Raw genomic sequence first — 21592 nt, 5'->3', positions numbered from 1 at the left:
GGAGGAGTCCGATTTTGACTCTTAAATTCCGGTTTTCAGAAGAAAAAGACTAATATTTATTTTGGTAAATTCGTCGAATTTACATTAAATTACTAGCTGAATAATAGTAATATTGCTCATTTGACAGTTCAACGTTATTTCCAAATATAATATTTGGCACCTTTGTAACTGCTTTTCCCCGAATGCCTGAATACGGCCATAAGCTGTAAGTGCATAATTTAAGGATGTAGTTTTTTTTACAACTTAGCGGTATGCCATTACCACATTAATTCCTGACTAGATTTTTTTTTCACCGTCCGATCTTTAGCTGATAGTTTTTGTTAGAACGGCGAAAACAGAATTGCTAGCTAACAAAATTTATCAGGTAATAATTATTAGCAGAAGCTTAATAATTGCATGGAAAATTAAAAGGAAACATGTAAATAAGACTTGAAAATTTCTAAAATTTTTTGTGGGGCCAATAGGACCTCAAAAGATAAAAAGTTAGCGTTTCCATTGGGCAAGCGATGATAGCCGGAATTTTTTTTATCGCCAATATTTGGATAAAGTTGAGCCTCCAGTTGTTCAAAAGTTTAATTGGAGATATTAGCAGTCTTGAATTCTCTATCGATGAAATGAGCACAGAAACTAGTTATTTTACTTCAAAATTCTTCAACATATTTTGCTAAGAAAAATATCTATTGTTTGATAAGTGCTCTTACTATGCTTATTAACATTTTATTATGGTCGGTCAGAACAGAATTGATGAAAAACTTGTTAGCTAATAGTTTTTGTTTGGACAAGGAGAAAAGTCTTAAATGCTATACGGCAGACAAGTTTCACCAAATATAAATCGGGCCACCTATCATAGGCTCAAGCGAAAACATTTTTCAACTCTGGTACACATGTTTAAGAAAGAAGAAAACGTATAAAAGGCTGATCTACCAGCATTTTCTCAAATTTGTGGGTATATTTAAGAAAGATGGTAACTATCCTACACTGATTTTTCTTTGAAATATGTTTCTTTCATTTTTTATAAGCTGTGGTAATAGTTGAGACTAATTGAAGTAAATTCTGAAAACTGCTTAAAAAAATATCATAAATGCTTATTTATCTCTCTCCTAAAGGTGCATTGCTTTGAGCGGTAAATTTGCAGAATAGCAGCTATCTAGAAAAAGACAGGCTATAACAAAAAAGAGACATTTTAGATGTTGTTTTTTTATGGTTAAAGTCATATTTGTTAGGCCTACAATTCATTCTCACTCCTAAATAGCCAAAGACTATAGGCTATACAAAAGTAATATAAAGTAAAAATAGTACCATTAGATTGCTTATTTTATGTTCCTTTTCAGTATAACAGGCATTAGCCTGACAATTAAAGTGGCTTCCAATTTTGAGCCATGGGTGGAACAAATAAGGTTAAAAATCTTATTTGACTTCTGGATATGTTTGTTACAGCCCTAGCTAACTTAGTAGAGATGACTTCTTGCCTACTATTACAAGCTAAATAAACCAACTAGTAGTCAGCTTTTTAAAGCACAAGCCTATGATAATAGGGTAACAGGAGACTTTAATTTAGCCTACCAGATGCCAAGTGACTGAATGGTAGAGGTTTCCCTGGTAAAATTCTAGTTTCTGACTTTTGACTATCTCAGAAAGGGGTTAGGTTATGAAAATGAAACTTTCAGGGATGGGTCTACTGGCTAAATTATGTCCCAGGAAGATATTTTGAAGTACATACCTCCACTCCCTCTCTCTCTAGAGGGTCTTGACCTTTGATGACCTTTAAAAATATGTGTGTTACAAAAGTGAAACCTTTCAAAATAGATCTTCTGCTTGAATAAAGGACAACAAAATTGTTTTCAGCTTCACAACTTTGCTCAATCCCAATTTATGAGGTTTTAAAGATATGCAAATACATTTCCTAAATTTTGAAAAAAAAACATGATATGGCTCAGAATTCTACTCAAATAACAGGAATGGCATTTTCAGAACTAAAGGCAGAGAAAAAGCAACAGGTAACTGAAAATTAAGGTAAAATGTTGTTTTGTCAAAATTTCAATAGGTATAGACCTGTCATGTAGGTGAACTTCAGGGCCCTCTAGAGAGAGAAGGAGTAGAGGTTGGTACTTTAAAATACCTTCTTGGGACATACTTGGGACATAAGCTTGTACCTTATTTGAAACATTTGCTGTATGAAAATAGACTGCACAGGCTAGGATTGTCAAGTCTTCAATTCCAAAGGGATAGGGCAGACATTATTAACACATTCTGTATAATCAAAGGCATTGATAATATAAGTACATCACAGTTCTTCACATTTAATGACACTAACAGGACCTGTTATCACCCACATAAATTGTACCCCTCACTTTCAAAAAGGAAAATAGGCCAACATTCATTTTACAGCAGGGTGTGGAAGCCATGGAATGACCTTCCACCTAAAACATTTCTGACAGATGACATAAATAAATTCAAAACAAGACTAGCAGAAACAAATTTTCAAAGTAAATCATTTTTAAATAATTTATAGTATTATTTGTCAGTGTTTGTTGTAGTCGTTATTTTCATTGATTTATATGTGTGTACTATGTTGTCAGTTGTATTATGTATTATGTTGTCATAACTTCTATTTATTATATTTATTGCGACAAGCTTGAAAGCTTACCGTATTTGGTATTAATAAATAAATAAATACTTTAGCCTGTAGTCCCATCCCTGAAAGTTTCATTTTCCTAACCTAACCCTTTTCCCAGATAGCCAAAAGTCACTAAACTAGGATTTTACTATTTCCCTAACTTTCCTCTAGAGGGTTCTGACCTTAGGTGACCTTTAAAAATATGTGTGTCATATCATGAAAATTATTTTGGAAAATAATTTTCTCCTGAGGTATTTACATGAAAATGATTTGTGTCATGTGGTTAACTTCAATACAAGATAGGCTATTGAGCAAAGCAGGAACCATCCCTCCTAGATTTACAGTAAGTTTTTTGCAGGTCGTATAATTGACTTACCAATGAAGTGAAGATACCACTTGATGCCTTTTTTTATGTTCTTTATGAATATAATAATTGCTTCTATTGCAAATTCAAATTTAAGCACTTTTTGAGCTCTTAAAAATGACCAAAATATAGGGTATAAAAAGGCTTAAAACACTGGTCTTAAACTTTAAAACATTGGTCTCAAACTTATTGTTTCATTATTACCTTAAATTACCTTAAAGCACAGCTTGGAGCAATATAAGGATTATCCATCCTTGTGATGCTCCATGAAAAGAAAAAAAATTTGTTTGGTGTAGATTGTGGCTGTTAGACTAGACTCTTGTGGAGGACTCTGCAGCTTCCCAGTTGTAAAGGAACTCCTGGTAGAGCCATTCCCTATCAAGGTGGGACTTGAACATGTCAGTTGAAGTAGCAGAAACTGTTTCCTCAGACAGATGGTTTCACATATTGATGATTCTTTGGCTGAAGAAATGGCTTCTATGTCTACTCGTGGAATGCTGTATGGGGAGCTTCAATGAATGTCCTCTAGTACCAGAATGCAAGGGCTGTGCAAAGAGACTGGGAAGGGTGTTTTTAGAGAGGATTTTTTTGGTTAAAATAATGTCACCCCTTTTCCTTTGGTATGTCAGTGTTGGCAGCTTCAAACAACAAAGTCTTTCTTTGTATGGAAATTTATTCATGTTGGTAACCATCTTAGTGGTACAATGCTGGACATCCTCAAGCAACTTCTCATCTTTTTTGAAAAAAGGGGCTGCCAATGACATTCTGACCTCCAGGCATGGATTTACAAGTCCCTTATATAACTTCATAAGAACTCTTGGGTGTTGGCTGGAGATGGTTCTTTTTATGATACCAGGGGTTTTATTTGCAGAAGATGAAACAGACTTAGCATGGCTGCTAAGCTTTAATTGGTGATCTACAATAACCCCAAGATCTCTTTCATTGGAAACAGCAGAAAGGAAGTTGTCTTGAAGGAAATACTTATGATGCTTGTTGTGTTTGCCAAAATGGATTACATGGCATTTGTCAACATTGAAAGTAAGGAGCCAGGTGTTAGCCCATCTTCCTAAACTGTCAAGATCTGTTTGAATTGATTGCTGGTCAGAGGGAGTAGCCACTTTTCCAACTAGTTTTGAGTCATCAGCATAAAGGATAATAAGATTTGAAAGAAGGGTGGGTAGATTGTTCACATAGAGGTTGAAAAGTGTTGGTCCAAAAATAGTGCCCTGGGGTACACCACTTAATACAGTTTTGGGAGAAGAGAAATGAGGAGTTCCCTGTGAATCAAAACTCTGACACTCTGTGATCTTTCAGAAAGGAAGCCCATAATCCACAGCACAACACCTTCATTGACACCTACAGCCTTCAGTTTGATTATTAGGAATTCATGACAAACTTTGTCAAATGCTTTGGACAGATCAAAAAGAATCATGTCAACAGGAAAACCCTTATCAAGCAGTGTAGTCACTAATTCATATGTTTGGATGAGCTTAGTGTCCACAGATCCACCAAATCTGAATCCATGTTGTGATGTGGAAAGGATATTATTGACCTCAAGATGTTCAATTAGAGCTTTATTAACAAATCTCTCAAGCACCTTAACAACTGCAGAGGTGATGCTTATAGGATAGTGATTTTCTGCTGAGTCTCTTCGTCCCTTTTTATGGATTGGGGTTATATAAGATGTTTTTCAATCATGCAGTAGTTCCCCATTTTGAAGAAGTAACTGGAGCAGCATGTACAGGGGGTAACTGAGAGCTTTTTGACACTCCTTAAGAAGATGTGGATGAACACCATCTGGTCCCTTTGACTTATTTACATCAAGCTTCTCAAAGCTATTGAAAACCATTACTTCACTTACTGACAGATCAGGCATAGGGAAAAGCACTTCATATGATGCAGGATCTGGTGAGGAGGTACCTGAGTTTTGGGTAAATGCAGAAGCAAATTGTGCGAGTGTAGTACCCTGTGGTCAACAAGGTCAGGAATAGTATGATGATTTGGGTTTTTAGAAGAGACATGTCTCCAGAAAGATTTTGGGTTTAACTTGATGTCAGAAGCTAATTTTTCCTTGTAAGCAGATTTCAGTTTTTTTTTTACAGAATCTGTTACATGATTCCGTACTGCCTTATAAATTGACAGGGTCTCTTGGCTCCTCTTCTTCATATACTGTTTCCAAGTGCTAGATTTCTGGTTAATCAGCTTCTTAACTTCCTTAGTGAGGAAGGGAAGTGTTTTAGGCTGTTTCCTAAAAATAACCCTGGAATGTTTCTTTTCAAGAGCAAGGAGAGTTTTTTTTAAATTTAACCATAACTCATTGGTGTCACTGATGATAAGCTAATTTAGATAACTTAAAAGACCACACTGCCTTTCCATGACAAAAGTGAAACGGTTCAAAATAGGGATGAAACCTTTTTATTGACAGTGAATAGATATAAATTATTTAACTGGATATTTCAAACACATATACAGTGTTCATCATCAGCAGTAAAACTAAAAGGCACAAATAAAAATAAACAAGATTTATACCTAATAAACTAATTACATATAGTTTATTGCTCTTATTTTTTTCAATGCAACAGCGGAAGCCAGTCTCTTTGACCTTTTTGGTTCCGGTTCATTAGATTTAACTGACGTATTACGTGGACAGAGGTCATAGCTCTTAGGTGAAGTGATATTTACTTTATTTGACCTCAGTAAATTATCATAAATTGAGTTCAATCCAAATTCACCTGTATCTCTGTTTATGGAATTATTCTTGAATAGAATTTTTTTAATTTTGATTGTTTCCCTGAAAGTTTGCTTTAAACCTTGGTCCCTAGAAATCAAAGAAACATTTTCAAACAAAATAAAATGATTTGGAAAATTAAAGATATGCTCCGAGAGGGCCGACGTGAAATCTTCAGGTTTGGTATTTTGCTTTAAAGACGATGAAATGGAATTATGATGTTGTAGCAATCTTGTTCTTAAATTCTGGTTAGTACGTCCCACATAAGAGCTTCCGCAAGTACATGGAATTTTATAAACCCCACTTTGTTGCTCTACGGAAGTCCGATCCTTTCCAGAATTTGAAAAACTAGCCAAAGTATTACTACCTCTTAAAGCTACCTTTAAACCATTATTTTGTAAAATTCTTTTAAGTTTTTCGCTCAAACCTGGAACATATGGTAGAGAACAAAAGATATCTTTCTTTTCTGTTGTTTCCAGAATATTGTCAGAACATTCTAGAAATTTTTTCCTTTTTTTCGAAAAAGTCTGGTCCATTAACCAACCCGGATAATGGTTACTTATTAAAATGTCTTTTAGCAATAATAATTCCTCCTCAATGAATTTTGGAGAACAAATTCTAAAAATGCGGTCAGTTAAAGATATGATTAAACCAATTTTTACTTGGCGGGCATGACCGGAGAAAAACGACAAAAATCTGTTATTGTTAGTAGGTTTTCTGTAAATCTTAAAATCCAGACTATTTTCATTTTTTAAAAGAAGGACGTCCAGAAAAGGAAGTTTATTATCCTCTTCTAATTCTATTGTAAATTTTAAATCCCCTCCCCAAAAATTAAGATGTTCTAAAAAACTTTTTAATTCCTCCACCCCATAATTCCATACTGAAATTATGTCATCCATATATCTCCCCCAAAATTTATGTTTTAAAAAATATGAATCTAACGCAATTGTTTCAATATTTTCTACAAAACAATTTGCTAATAAAGGACTTAAAGGGGCCCCCATAGGTAAACCATTTACTTGTTCAAAAAAACCCCCTCTGAATTGAAAAAAATAAGAGAACATATTGCACAACCTAACTAAACTCATAATTACACCGACCCTCAAAACTGTTTCACCACCAATTAAGTCCAAATTTCTTAGTATCTTTCTCTCAAGAAGAATTTCTGCGGCTTTTACATCAATACTCGTATACATTGACACTATGTCGAAACTTGAAATTATAGAATTTGAAGAAATCTCAACTTCTTTTAGTTTTTTTACAAGTTCTGACGAATTCTTAATGTAAGAAATTTGTGTAGACATGAGTGGTTTACACAATGACACTAGCCACTTACTCAGAGCACTTGTTAGTGACTTGTTACTCGCAACAATTGGTCGTAATGGCAGATTTGGCTTATGTATCTTTGGAAGTCCATATAATTTAGGGCACAAAGAACCTCTTGGTAAGAATTTGTAGAAAAGTTGAGGTGTAATCTTCCCTTCTTCCTTCAAACTCTTTAACTCGTTCTTAAACTTCTTTGTGTATGAGTCCGTCGGGTCAAAAGAAAGTTGTTTGTACGTTTTTTCATCTTTCAGTAAAGCGTTTAATTTTGAATCATAGTCCTTGGTGTCCATTACCACTAAAGTGTTACCCTTGTCTGCTTTCGTAATAATAATAGATTCATCCCTTCTTAACTTATTAAGAATCTTTATGTCTTTGATAGAATTGTTAGGGATTTCTGGTTTTAAAGCAAACTCTGACAGGGCTTTAACAGTAGAAGCTCTTACTAGGCTAACATCTTTAATTAGGATGGGGTTTCTATGTAAAGATGTTTCTATTGAAGCGATAATTTCTTCTACTGGGACTCTATTAGTTTTAAAACAAAATTTTGGACCTTTTTCTAATGCGGACTTTTCTTGTAACGTTAAGGTCCTTGATGAAAAATTAATTACACCTGGTTCAAGAGTTGACGAAGGTATTACGGCTTTAATTTCATATAATTTTGAAAACTTTTTAAGTAATCTTTCTCTGGAAAGGTGAAAGTCATGATTGAAATGATTTCTTGCTGTTTGTTGAATAAAACAAAAATCACTTGCACTCACCTTTTTTGATATAATATTTTATGGTATAATAATAATATATAATATTTAATTATATATTAAATATTAATTTAATATAATTAAACTTATATATATATATAACCTACTTTTCTGATGGTCTATCTAAATTAAAACAACAAACAAAAACAGATTGGTAGAAATAACAAACTGTATCTCGAAAGTGTCTTGAGACAAAGTGTGTATCTCAATCTGTCTAGTGCAGAAATTAAAGGCTTTTTTGCTATTCAGTCTGTAAGGGTAGAAATAGAATAGGGTAAATTGTGCACACAAAAAAGCCCATGCTACCTAAGAGAATGTTTTGAATGCTATTAGTCATGTAATTATTAAATGAGTAAAAAAACAGAACATTAAACTATAAGTAGCATCGGGGGAAAATACAAAATTTGTTTTTTTTTTGTAAATTTGGTTGTTTTGTTATATAAATACAATATTTGTCAAAACTTGGTTGCTTTTAGGGCACTTGGTATTAACCAGGTAGTAGCAATTGCAAATTCTGTCAGTGTGTCTGTTTGTCTGTCTGTCTGTTGGTCACAATTGTCTGTTTGTTTGATCCGCTCTCTTTGGGGTAGTTGGGGGGGGGTTACTTTTGAAAAATTATAAAAAATGAGGTATTTTTAACTTACGAACGGGTGATCGGATCTCAATGAAATTTGATATTTAAAAGGATATCGTGTCTCAAAGCTCTTATTTAAAGTCCCGACCGGATCTGGGGTCATTGGGGGGAGTTTGGGGTGGGGGAACTTAAAATCATGGAAAACGCTTAGATTGGAAGGATCGGGATGAAACTTGGTGGGAAAAATAAGTAGAAGTCTTAAATATATGATTTACATAATTAGAACGAATTCGCTCTATTGGGGGGGGGGGGGACTTAATTCTCAAAATTAGAAAAAATGACGTATTTTTAACTTACAAAGGAGTGACCGGATTTTTATGAAACTTCATATTTGGAAGGACCTCGTGACTCAGATCTCTTATTTTAAATCTCAACCGGATCCAGCGTAATTGGGGGAGGGGGGCAGTTGAGGGGAACTGCAAATCTTAGAAAATACTTAAAGCGATGAGATCAGGATGAAACTGGATGGGAAGAATAAAAACCTGTCTAAGACACATGACTGACATAATCGGACCGGATCTACTCTCTTTGGTGGAGTTGGGGGGGAAGTAATTTTGAAAATTTGTAACTTACAAAAGGGTGACCAGATCTTAATGAAATTTGATATTTAGAAGGGTCTTGCGCTTTAAAGCTCTTAAGTTCCGACCAGATCCTGTGACATTGGAGGGAGTTGGAGGGGGAAACCTTATTTCTTGAAAAACGTGAAAATTGGGGTATTTTTATTTTACGAATAGGTGATCGGATCTTAATGAAATTTGATATTTAGAAGGAATTCATGTCTCAGAGCTCTTATTTCAATCCCGACCAGATCTTTTGACATTGGGGGGAGTTGGAGGGGGAAATCTTGGACAACACTTGGAGTGGAGGAATCGGGATGAAGCTTGGTGGATAGAATAAGCAAATGTCCTTGATACGTGATTGACGGAACCGTACTGGATTCGCTCTCTTTGGGGGAGTTGGGGGGAGGGGTCGAGTGATTTGGCGAGTTTGGTGCTTCTGGACGTGCTAGGACGATGAAAATTGGTAGGCGTGTCAGGGAGCTGCACAAATTGACTTGATAAAGTCGTTTTCCCAGATTCGACCATCTGGGGGGCTAAAGGGAGAGGAAAAATTAGGTATTTATAACATACGAGTGGGTGATCGGATCTTAATGAATTTTGATATTTAGAAGGACATCGTGACTCAGAGCTCTTATTTTAAATCCTGACCGGCATTAAGCCTCTTATTTTCCTTTTAAATCAATCTATTGATTCATAGAATTTTGCTAGAGCTCAAACCATACGATCTCTTGGCTCTTAGCTCTTCTTGCCTCGTCACAAGTGTCATATGAGCTCTTAGCTCTTGTTTTTAATGTCAACCATAATCCTTAAAATAAAAAATTAACCTTTATTATTTGTATATAAAAGCAGGAATTATAGCATATTAAATTTAACCGAGAATGGAGCATGAACTGGAAAGTGATTGTTAAAATTTTTGGCATTGTCATGTCAATAATTAGAAAACATAGAACTCAGATTATGTCTTACTGTGGAACCACAATATCACTAGTGATCTTTTCAATAACCTTGTCTTGCTTCTACCAAATAATTTCGAGCATCATCATCTCAATAATTAGAAAGCATAAAACTCAGATTATGTCTTACTGTGGAACCCACAACATCACTAATTATCTTCTCAATCACTTTGTCTTGCTTCTACCAAATAATTTCTAACCTCGTCATGTCAATAATTAGAAAGCATAGAACTCAGATTATGTCTTACTGTGGAACCCATCATATCACTAGTTATCTTCTCAATCATCTTGTCTTGCTTCTACCAAATATTTTCTAGCATTGTCATCTCAATAATTAGAAAGTATATAACTCAGATTATGTCTTACTGTGGAACCCATCATATCACTATTTATCTTCTCAATCACCTTCTCTTGCTTCTACCAAATAATTTCTAGCATTGTCATATCAATAATTAGAAAGCATAGAACTCAGATTATGTCTTACTATGGAACCCATCATATCACTAGTTATCTTCTCAATCACCTTGCCCTGCTTCTACCAAATAATTTCTGAGAACGTGCTGGCTAAGCAAGACAAAATATTGGGGACAGAGAAAAAAAAACGATGTAAATCATAGTCAGTGGAAAAAAGAAGTGAAAAATGCAAACATTTTGTTTTATTAACACTAAACACAGTAAGTTTGATAAAGCTTGTCTAAGCAATTTCTATACTGAGGGTAGTTGAGTGGAGGTTTTGATTGGAATTTTTGTATTTTTCTCTCTTTTTCATTGGTCGTAATTTAGGCTTTTTTTTTTCTTTGTCCATCTGCTTTTTTTCTTATTTTGTCTTACTCCTATTGCTCTGTCTTTAGTGTAATGCCAATTATTTTTATAAGTCTTTTATAAAAACCTTCTCCAAGTGGGAAGCTGTACTTGGAATATATAGCACAAAATTCAAGCCTTCTAAGGTAGACTAAGTATAAACTGAAATAAATATTCATATTTTGCAGTTTTCTAGTAGATGTGTTGAAACTGTATTGAAAACAAATTCAAACTTTGGGTAACTGAAACTGAGGGTAGGTGAGTGGAGGTCTTGATTGGAATATTTGTATTTTTCTCAATTTTTCATTGATCATAATTTAGGCTTTTTTTTTTCTTTGTCCACCTGCTTTTTCTTATTTTGTCTTGCTCCTATTGCTCTGTCTTTAGTGCAATGCCAATTATTTTTGTAAATCTTTTACAAAACCCTTTCTATCTCCAAGTGGGAAGCTTTACTTGGAAATATAGCACAAAATTTAATTTTCCTAAGGCAGATTAAGTATAAACTAAAATAAACATTTATATTTTTCAGTTTTCTAATAGAGAAGTTGAAACTGTATTGAAAACAAATTCAAACTTTAGTTGATGTATCCCTTAGGTATTATTAGTTTTTGTAGTAATTTTATTTGCTACTTTCTTACCAATTTATTAGTATTGATATCTTCCAGATCAGGTTTATCCTGATCCAGAACAGAGCTGGTAAAACAAGATTGGCCAAATGGTATATGAATTTTGATGATGATGAGAAACAAAAGCTAATTGAAGAAGTTCATGCTGTGGTGACTGTCAGAGATGCTAAACATACAAACTTTGTTGAGGTAATTCCTTTTTTCTACTAGCTGAGTTATCCATGTTAATTTACAGTGAATGTTTGAATGTAAGACATTGCAAAGAAAAATAGAGGGACCCCTCCCCAGCGAGATGCTAAACATACAAACTTTGTTGAGGTAGTTCTTTTTTTCTACTAGCTGAGCTATGCATGTGAATTTACAATGAATGATTGAATGTAAGACTTTGCAAGGAACAATAGAGGGTTCCCCAGATTGATTCAAAAATCCTCCAACAGAAAAAAAAACAATTAAAACCCACTTGCTAAGGGATTCTAATCTACAAAAGAAGAGAAATACTCATCTGAAATATGCCTTTACTACCCCTTCCCCGCAATAATCCTTTTGTTAAACTTCATGCAGAAAAACGAGGTCAACATATGACTCATAACTCTTTTTAGCCAATCTAAATGTAGGGTATGCTTGATGCCAACAAACATAGTGGGAAGTAGTAGTTAATGTTTTAATTGTCCCTTTTTTGAGTTTATTCACAATCTATCCCCAACAGGAGGGAAAGTGGGGGGGGGGGCACATTCTTATCATTAGGAGAAGCAGTGTTGATCTGCTAGCTCTGTCATATGTAAGTAAGGGAGCAATTTGGACTCAGTGGGAGGCAGTGAAACAGGGAAGTTGAATTTCAATTGAAAAAAATGGTAAGTAAGAGGTGGTATGTCAGTTGTGTTTCTTGGCATCCAGGTGCAATATGACCTCTGCAGAGGTGTGCAGGTTCACAATTTTTTTTTTTTTTTTTTTTTTTTTTTTTTTTTTTATTTTATCTAATACCAAAATGTATCGTTAAATTTCAATCAAACTATGTTGGGAGTAAGAGATAGGCTTTGTAGTTTGACACCTATAGGTTCTGTACCTGCTCTGACTTCAGTGGAGGTGGTGGTTTGTCTTTTTATTGTTTGTTTTTATGTGTGTATGGACCAATCCAACGTCTGGAGTAAGGAGGAGGACAGAGTTCTTATATTCTTGTTGTCACTACATATCCAGAAGGAGACGTCAAATCTTTACTAAATTTTGTCAGAAGTCTCTTTTGTGTCCAGTCACAATCCCGCCTCACTATGGGAAGATGAAGACTGCGCGTGTAATTTTGCTGTTTAGAGTCTCCACATTGTTCTACCTCTGGGCAAATGTTTTAAAATATACCATCATCCATCTAACTTGTCATTAATAAAGATTTTTCAACCAAGTTTGGCAAGATGACGCAGCTATGGTTTAGGTGTTCATGCTCAATCAGTCCTGGCTGTGGGAAAGTGCTTATCATATTCAAATTGTGGAGTTTCTGGAGTTGTAACTACACAGGTAGTGTGAAACAAAATATACACAGTTTCTCCTACAACATATAGTCGTATCAGCTGCTTTGCAAAGGGGATTCATTATTGTTATGAGCGGACTCACAAAAATCAGTCGAGGCTCTGGCCACAAAGACCCATTGCCTCCATATCCCACCGAAATATATAGCACCAACAGAACCAGGCTATTGGTGTCCTCCGAGGCGTGGCATTTTTAGATAAAGCTTGCGTTTCTCACCCCCCCCTCTTTTTCTGGAAGGTCCTTCCTTAGTAATCACAAGGTGTTCACCATTGTTTTCCCCCAACCCAAGTACTCCACCTGTCAGTTTTAGCCTAGCTTGGACACGCAAAACTGGTGAAAGACACCTGCCAATCGCTAGCCATCAATAGCAAGCATCATTTAATCCTCAAAGCTTGATGTCACAAGATAACTTCTTTTCAACCTCGCATTGTTCCTCAAGGGAAATTTTCCTGCCCCTTGGTTGCCATTTCATATGCCAAGGAGAATTAATGTCTCCCTACACCAGCATTATTTTGGCAGTCATTACTGGCTTCAGTCCATCTAACCTTGACAGCGTGTCCCAAAATTTACCCTGCCCTATGGTCAGAAACTGATGACGGACAGTGGCTGGACAGTTACTGAAATTGGCAGCAATTGATTCCTGCTTATGCCTATATTCTCAGTGGCACCACGTCCTCTACACATGGATTGCTGTTGCTGCAATACTTCACAGGGTATTAGCATCTAGTTTTTGGCCGAGAGAGTAAGTTTAATTTTAATAGAATAGAAAATTTATAATAGAGTTACCGCTATTTTCCAAGGATCAATATTTATCTTCTTACTCATTGTTATTATTATAATTCATTATTATTATTATCGTGCTTGCCGAGTGACTAGCACACTAGACTTGAAATCCATTGTCTGTGAGGACAGCGGCTCCAGTCTCGGTGTTGCTTGTTGTTTGGTTTGGAATGGGGTTCAGTGGCGTGACTCTGTAAGCTTTGTTAGAGTCGACCCAACTCTGAATGGGTACATAGAGAAATCTGGGGAAGATAAACAGGAAAGATGCGTGAAAGCACAGGATGGCTGGCCCCCAGCCCCTCATTGCAGTTCCTTGCTGAAGGGCCATGAAACAGAGATCAGCACCGCCAGTAGGGATCGTAAAGTCCAATGCCATATTCTTTACCTTTTTAATTCTGGTCTCCTTTGTGAATTTAATTGATGTTGATTTACTCTTTTAATTTCTTTTGTTTATATTCTGTGAGTTTAGGCTAATTCGTTCTCTTCTCTTTTTCAGTTCCGTAATTTTAAGATAGTATATCGCCGATATGCTGGGCTCTACTTTTGTATTTGTGTGGATGTTGGTGATAACAACCTTTGCTACCTTGAAGCTATTCATAACTTCGTGGAAGTTTTGAATGAATATTTCCATAATGTATGTGAGCTGGACCTGGTGTTTAATTTTTACAAGGTTAGAAGTTTACTATTCCCAAAGTTATCGAAATAACTCAAAATTTAATCCAAAAAGGCTAAAAATCTTTTTTAAGAACCTTGCAGAAAAAAAAAACAAATAGAAACATTTTGACATTTTATGGCATCGAAGTTATTTTTTTTTAAATTACGCTTAAGAAATCGGGACCGTCTCCAATTTTTTTTATATAGTTCTCCCCCCCCCCCCCCCCCGGAGATGTTGAATACAAGTAAGTGTCTTTGGATGGGTTTCTTTCGAGTAATTTCTTCAAATGAATGCAAAGATCTTCTCTGGGGAACAGAAGTTTGTTGAACTCAATTGGAAATCTGCTAGCCAAATAATCTTTTGGCTTTAGCTGTTGCAAGAATTGCTTTGCATATTGTGTCTGAACGTACTGTACAATTGTATTGTATCAGTATCATATCGATAATTATATTGATACAATTGTATTGTATCATATTTGTATCTAAACGTAGATTGTGCTGTGCCAAAAGCTTAACCTTACTAGATTCTAAATACGGTTAAAATGAGATTGAAACCTAAGACGATCAGCAGTGCCATTTGGGTAGGGGTGGGGGGCAAGGGGAACAACTTTAAACATGCTATGGGGAGGACGTATAAGATTGGCTACATAAGCACTCAATTACTACACAAGTATAGGATAAGAGCATATCCACAATTTTTGTTCGGGTGGGGGGGTTACAAAAAAACGGGGCAGGGGTGAAAAACGGATCGATAACTTATTTGTATGCATTTTGTGAGTTGGAAAAAAATTTCAGGGGGAGGGGTACGACGAACTTAAAAAAAACGCATGAAAAATTCGTTTATATGCATTTCTGTTACTTTTTATGAGTCGGACAAAAATTTTAGGGGATACAGCCTTGATCATAGACATTTATCTGAAAAGAAAAGATGCATGGAGGTTACTCAAATAGCATTATCGGACGTCAATACTATTCTAAGGGCACTAAAATATAATTTACAAAAACCATAAATAATTCAAAATGAAATGCTTAAACAAGCAATCCCTTAAGTTTTTTTTATCTTTATCTTTTCTTTTAGTAGCATACCCTCGCAAGCGACGCTTTTAGTGTGCTACCGATTGATTTTGTCTTTATATATATGTATATGTAATAAATCATTATTAATACTTCTGGAAATATGATTAATTGCCTGTGACAAAAAAATACTTACGTACTGACAGTTTACATTTTTAATGTCCCAGTTGACATGAACACGGCATTAAATGGTTGGCAGAGAAAAAAACATCCAAGGATAAGGAAGAGGAGGCGAGAGAAAGCAAAAATGAAAAGAAACCAAGAGATTTTCTTAGTGTACTTCTTCAATGACATGTGACTATGCGTGCTTCCTTACTAACCTGACACATGTGTCAAGGAGAATACCATCTAGAGTAGACATATCTTTTAACTATGTTGCCATGTACTATGAAACATACTGCCATCTATATTCTTCTTAAAGGAAAGCACTCACAGAAGTAGATGGCGTTTGAAGATGCTGACTACGTATTTAAGAAATAGTTAATGGCATATTTGTTTGCCAACCTAAGGCGCAGGTTCATGACCAACATAGATGAATTTTGTGAATAGCATATGTTTGAAGCAAATGTTATTAGTGCGGGCTTAAAATAGTGTCCGAAATTACATAAAACCATTTACTCACTTTTGATATTGAATGCATTTAGAATTAAAAATAAAACAGAAACGATTTATCAAATATATTGATGTTTATTTCCAAAATCATGATTTAGGTTCTCCGAGTGTTTTAACTTAGTCCAAATGCTCACAGCGGTATATTTTACCTTATCTTTTCTAAGTATCGTCATTAATGGTAATTCCTAAAAAAATAACGTCAGAAAATTAAGGGAAAATAGAATTTCGAAAAGACCTATAGACAAAAATGCCGAATCTTGTCAAAGTTGTATTCCAATATAATTGCTATTTTTATTTCAGGTATATACCGTAGTGGATGAGATGTTTCTTGCTGGAGAAATAAGAGAAACTAGTCAAAACAAAGTACTCAAGCAACTACTTATGCTTAGTTCCCTTGAATGATTTATTTTGTATTTATGGTATGCTTTAAAAAAAGAATATCTTTTCCCATTTTTTTTCTTTTAATATATTAACATCTGGGCCCATTGTTAAGAGAAGAAAAGAATGACTGGGTATTCTTTGTTGATCACAAGACAAAATGGCTTGATTTTTTAGTTTATATGTGTTATATGTTATGTCACATTCCTTGTTGATCTGAATTCTTTATTTGTATTGATGTGGTATAAATAAAAAAATTACTTTAAATTTCTAACAAGTTTCTCGGTTTCTCTGCTTTTGCATAAATTAGCCAGGATTTTCGATACTTTGTCCCCTCCTCTTAAAAAAAGATCCTTGCTGAAATAGGGCTTTAATAGAAATACGATGTAGTTATAGGCGATAGTGAGGTTTAGAATCCTAAGAACAATTCCTGTTTGTCTCTGTGCTTACTTTTTGAAATGACAGTTTGAAGTAACTGACGTTAGTTTTGTGGTGGTCAATGTTGTGGTCAACTTAGGATAACTTCTGTAGTCTTCCTTTCTACTTTAACCATATAATAGTCATTTGCTGAGAAACTTTAACTATAACCAGCTACTTTAACCATATACCTATAGTCGCTCCTGACCATCTATAGATGGTCAATGTGGTGGTCGACTTCTGTAGTCATCCTTGCTACTTTAACCATATAATAGTCATTTGCTGAGAAACTTTAACCATAACCAGCTACCTTAACAATATACCTATAGATGCTTCTGACCATCTATAGGTGGTCAATGTGGTGGTCAACTTCTGTATTCATCGTTGCAACTTTAACCATATTCCTATAGTCGCTTGCTAAGAAACTTTGGAGGGGAAATGCTCATCAGAGTTGACAAAGTATCAGGAATTTCTTTTACTCCATATCTTCTACATACATTTTAGATTGTGAATTATCAGTAACATTAAACAAACAAAAAATTCAAGTCCTCCAATAAAAAGTAAAGAGCAATAGTCACATTTAAAACAACCCAAAATTAACTATAGTAATAGGTAAGAAAAGGTGAAGAACACAGAATTGAATTTTACAATCCCTACCGGCGGTGCTGAATCTGTTTCATGGTCCTTCAGCCAGGAAGTACAATGGGGGGTTGGGGGCCAGCCATCCTGTGCTTTCATACGCCCTTCATGTTTAACTTCCCCAAATATCTTCAGGCACCCATTTAGAGCTGGGTAGACTCAGGCTGGGCTTAAAGAGTTACACCATCGACCCCTGTTCAAACCAAATAACGATACCAGGACTCAAACCCCCTGCCCTCTAGGACAGGTAGTACGTCAAACGAGCGAATACACTATCAACGAAGAATTCAAACCTAAAACAAGCCAAAATAGCTTCATAGAGTCACTAGTCGTTAGGAATTCCTATGTGAAAACTGAATATGGAATCAACTCTGTTCTCCGGCTGCTCCGTCTTCAGACATCCGCTTTGCAGTAGCAGGTAGCAGTCCACTGCAGTAGCAGTCCGCTTTGCTTTGTGCCCTGAGAGATGGAATGAAAAGTTCTTATCCGTAAGATTCCAAGTGGCTTTACCCACATATTAATGGCTATTGTATTCTATTTATTAATAACTACTACTACTACTACTACTAATAACTCACTGCAGCACCAAGCCGCCTGAGGCAACACAGCTACGCACGCTCCTCCTCCAACCTAATCTATTTAAAGCCTCCCTCTTTACACCCTCCCAGGAAGTTCCCATTTCCTTTAAATCTTTATTTATGACATCCTCCCAACCCAGACAAGGACGACCTGCTTTCCGTGTAGCCCCAGACGGTTGGCCAAAAAGGACAATCTTCGGTAATCTGTCATCCGTAGAACGTGGCCTAGCCATCTCAACCTTTCTTTCATTATAGCCCCAGAAAGCGGGGTTGAACCACACTTTTCGTACAACCTACTGTTTGAAATACGGTCAGTCAGCAGGGTACCCAGAACAATCCGTAGGCAATTTCTCTGGAAAACATCTAGTAAATTTTCATCTGCTTTTCGGAGTGCCCATGCTTCAGAGCCATATTTGACCACTGTCATCACTGTAGCTTATTTATTTATTAATAAGAGAAATTTAAATATCACCAATTCTGGAATCGGGGATTTTCGACTAAGTTTCTATCGATATCCTGCTTTTTATTTTGGCTGTTGAAAGGTTTTAGACACAGATTTCCGTTCAACATTTTGTAATGGCAGTTTTTTTTTTATCTATTACACACGACTTCCTGATGAAATGATTTGAGCCGATACTATAACCTAGCGATGAATTAGAGAGCCTATCAAATTCTAAAAGAAGCTACTCTGTCTAATTTAAATATTATAAGTTTTATTAAGAATTGAGAAATAACCTTCAAATCGAAATTATTCAGAAGTCCTTAGGGCGCAGGGGTTACTTTTGCAATGTCGCGGGAGTTACTTATTAACTATATATATCATAACTATTTAAGATCTTTTTTTAAACCTTTTTGCAAGTGAATCAAGGAATATTGTTAAGGTCTCAGTGGCAGCCCTGTTGTAACAGGGGTATAAAGTCGTGTCTAAGGCGTGCGGTTTTGAAGATCGTCAGCTTTGAAACAATCCCAGGGACGCAAGTGTTAATTTCGAGGTGGCTGTCACGCCTTGGGATGTTTTACAAGATCTTGAAATTTCAGTCGCCAGCTTGGAAAAGTATGTACTACTACCACTAATATTAACTCACTGCAGCACCAACCCGTCTGAGGCCAACACAACTATGCACTCTCCTCCTCCATCTTTATTTATTCAAAACCTTCCTCTTTAGACCCTCCCAGGGAGTTTCATTTTCCTTACATCCCCCCACACCAACGGGGACTACCAGCTTTTCGTTTACTTGACCGATAAGAACAATCTTTGGCAGTCTGCCATCCTTCATTCACAGAATGTGCCCTAGCGTTCTCAACCTTTCTCTCATTATAACCCTAGAAAGCGGAATTGAACCACACTTTTCGTACAGCCTACTGTTTGAGATATGGTCAGTGAGTTAGGTAAACAAAACACTCCTTAGGCAATTTCTCTGGAAAATATCTAGCAAATCTTCCTGTTTTTCGGAAAACAAAGGAAAAGTACAAACATAACCCTCAAAAACTATATAAAGTACGTGTATCTTAATTATTTAGGAAACTGGTTCTTTTTCAAAACCTAAGATTTTTCGCAAATGAATTATAAATATTGTTATTTTCAGTGGGAATCCTATTCCAAAAGGGGTTCAAAATCGTGTTTAAGTCACGCTGTTGTAAAGACCCTTGAACAGTTATACGATAAGTGACGGCTGTCTCTTGCATTTATTTTGTTCTTTTAAAAATTCAGTTTTTTTTGGTAGCTAACAAAATTCCAAATATTAAGAACAGACGCCGGAACTAAGAATTCTGAACTCCAAGTTTCGTCTTGGCAAATCGATCTACTCGATAAGTACTGACACTTCTGTAATCAATTTTCATCCTTCATACTTGCAACATTTTGTATTACTTACTCACTGATTTAGTTCCTCCCACGCCGGCTGGCACGTAAGGCGATAACGATGCCTCTCCACGGTGACATCTGAAGATCTTGCGGCCACTAGTCTTCCTAAGAGGTTCTTGCAAATGTAGCATCTTCTCTAGTCATCGGCCAAGCATCACTTTCTCCGGTCCCCCTTCTAATGGAGAGCCTACCATCGTCCATACGGATCATATAACCCCAATACCGCCATCTACTACTTAGGATCTTCTGGACTATCAACCATTTGACATGCTTTCTCAGTCAAATTTTGTATACACATATATAAAACTGTGTATACATCTTAGCTATGCAAGACCAATCAGTGGTCAATTCACGAAAATTCAGGGGGGAGGGAATGGGGGCCAAACGTATTTGTCAAAATCTGGATGGAGTGGGGTCAAATTCTTTGTTCTTTTTCCAATGAGAATACTAAAAAATAGGCATTTGCAACGAAAATATCACGACCCACCGACCTACCACTGAGACTAGCACTTCTCGTCTAGTAAGTCGGCGTCATGTCATGAGGCAACTTTTTTCTTTTATTTAAAAGAACCATTAGCCAGATTTCATTTTTAGCACAGTACCGCCTAAAAACCTAAACAAATAGTGATAATATAAATAAATATTATGTATGAATTTAGGTAAAGTTAATATTATATATAAATAATATATAATAAATTCAGGCTAAGATGTCAAAATAAGAAATTTAATTACGAAAGATAATGAAATTACAATTTGATGGTCTTTAGAGTAGATCAGTTTACCAAGTCGAAACCCTGACTTGAGAATCTTTAGTTTGGTATATTTTCTTAGCATTTACTATGTTGTTTGCTAAATCCCAGCTTTAAGAATGCCCAATATACAAATTTCAAGGCTTTCTTGTTTATACGACCATTTAACGAAGTCGAACTAATCAATATGTACTATACATTGAACGGGGGTTTTTACTACCATTTAACGAAGTCGAACTAATCAATACGTATTATACATTGAACGGGGGTCTATACGACCATTTAACGAAGTCGAACTAATCAATATGTATTATACATTGAACGGGGGTCTATACGACCATTTAACGAAGTCGAACTAATCAATATGTATTATACATTGAACGGGGGTTTATACGACCATTTGACAAAGTCGAACTAATCAATAAGCATTATACATTGGACGGGAGTTTATGCGACCATTTAACAAAGTCGAACTAATCAGTACGTATTATACATTGAACGGGGGTCTATACGACCATTTAACGAAGTCGAACAAATCAATATGTATTATATATTCAACGGGAGTTTATACGACCATTTAACGAAGTCGAACTAATCAAGATGTATTATACATTGAATGGGGGTTTATACGACCATTTAACAAAGTCGAACTAATCAATACGTATTATACATTGAACGGGAGTTTATGTGACCATTTAACGAAGTCGAACTAATCAATACGTATTATACATTGAACGGGGGTCTATGCGACCATTTAACGAAGTCGAACTAATCAATATGTATTATACATTGAACGGGGGTCTATACGACCATTTAACGAAGTCGAACTAATCAATATGTATTATACATTGAACGGGGGTTTATACGACCATTTAACAAAGTCGAACTAATCAATACGTATTATACATTGAACGGGAGTTTATGTGACCATTTAAGAAAGTTGAACTAATCAATACGTATTATAC

The 21592-nt window shown here is 35.6% G+C and overlaps 1 protein-coding gene across 1 annotated transcript; it reads left to right on the top strand.

Annotated features, from left to right (window-relative positions):
* The first annotated feature begins 850 nt into the window (after window positions 1–850).
* On the top strand, window positions 851–16647 carry LOC136028788 (AP-2 complex subunit sigma). The gene is made up of 4 exons (XM_065706691.1): window positions 851–964; window positions 11404–11553; window positions 14159–14332; window positions 16303–16647. Exons 1-4 carry the CDS (start codon window positions 962–964, stop codon window positions 16402–16404), a joined length of 429 nt encoding a protein of 142 aa, XP_065562763.1. The 5' UTR covers window positions 851–961; the 3' UTR covers window positions 16405–16647.
* The last annotated feature ends 4945 nt before the right edge of the window (window positions 16648–21592 follow it).

The sequence above is a fragment of the Artemia franciscana genome, chromosome 7, assembly GCF_032884065.1.
Source record: "Artemia franciscana chromosome 7, ASM3288406v1, whole genome shotgun sequence".
NCBI classification, from domain to species: domain Eukaryota; kingdom Metazoa; phylum Arthropoda; class Branchiopoda; order Anostraca; family Artemiidae; genus Artemia; species Artemia franciscana.
The sequence above is the reverse complement of the archived record's forward strand: the minus strand, read 5'-3'. Positions and strand labels throughout refer to the sequence as shown.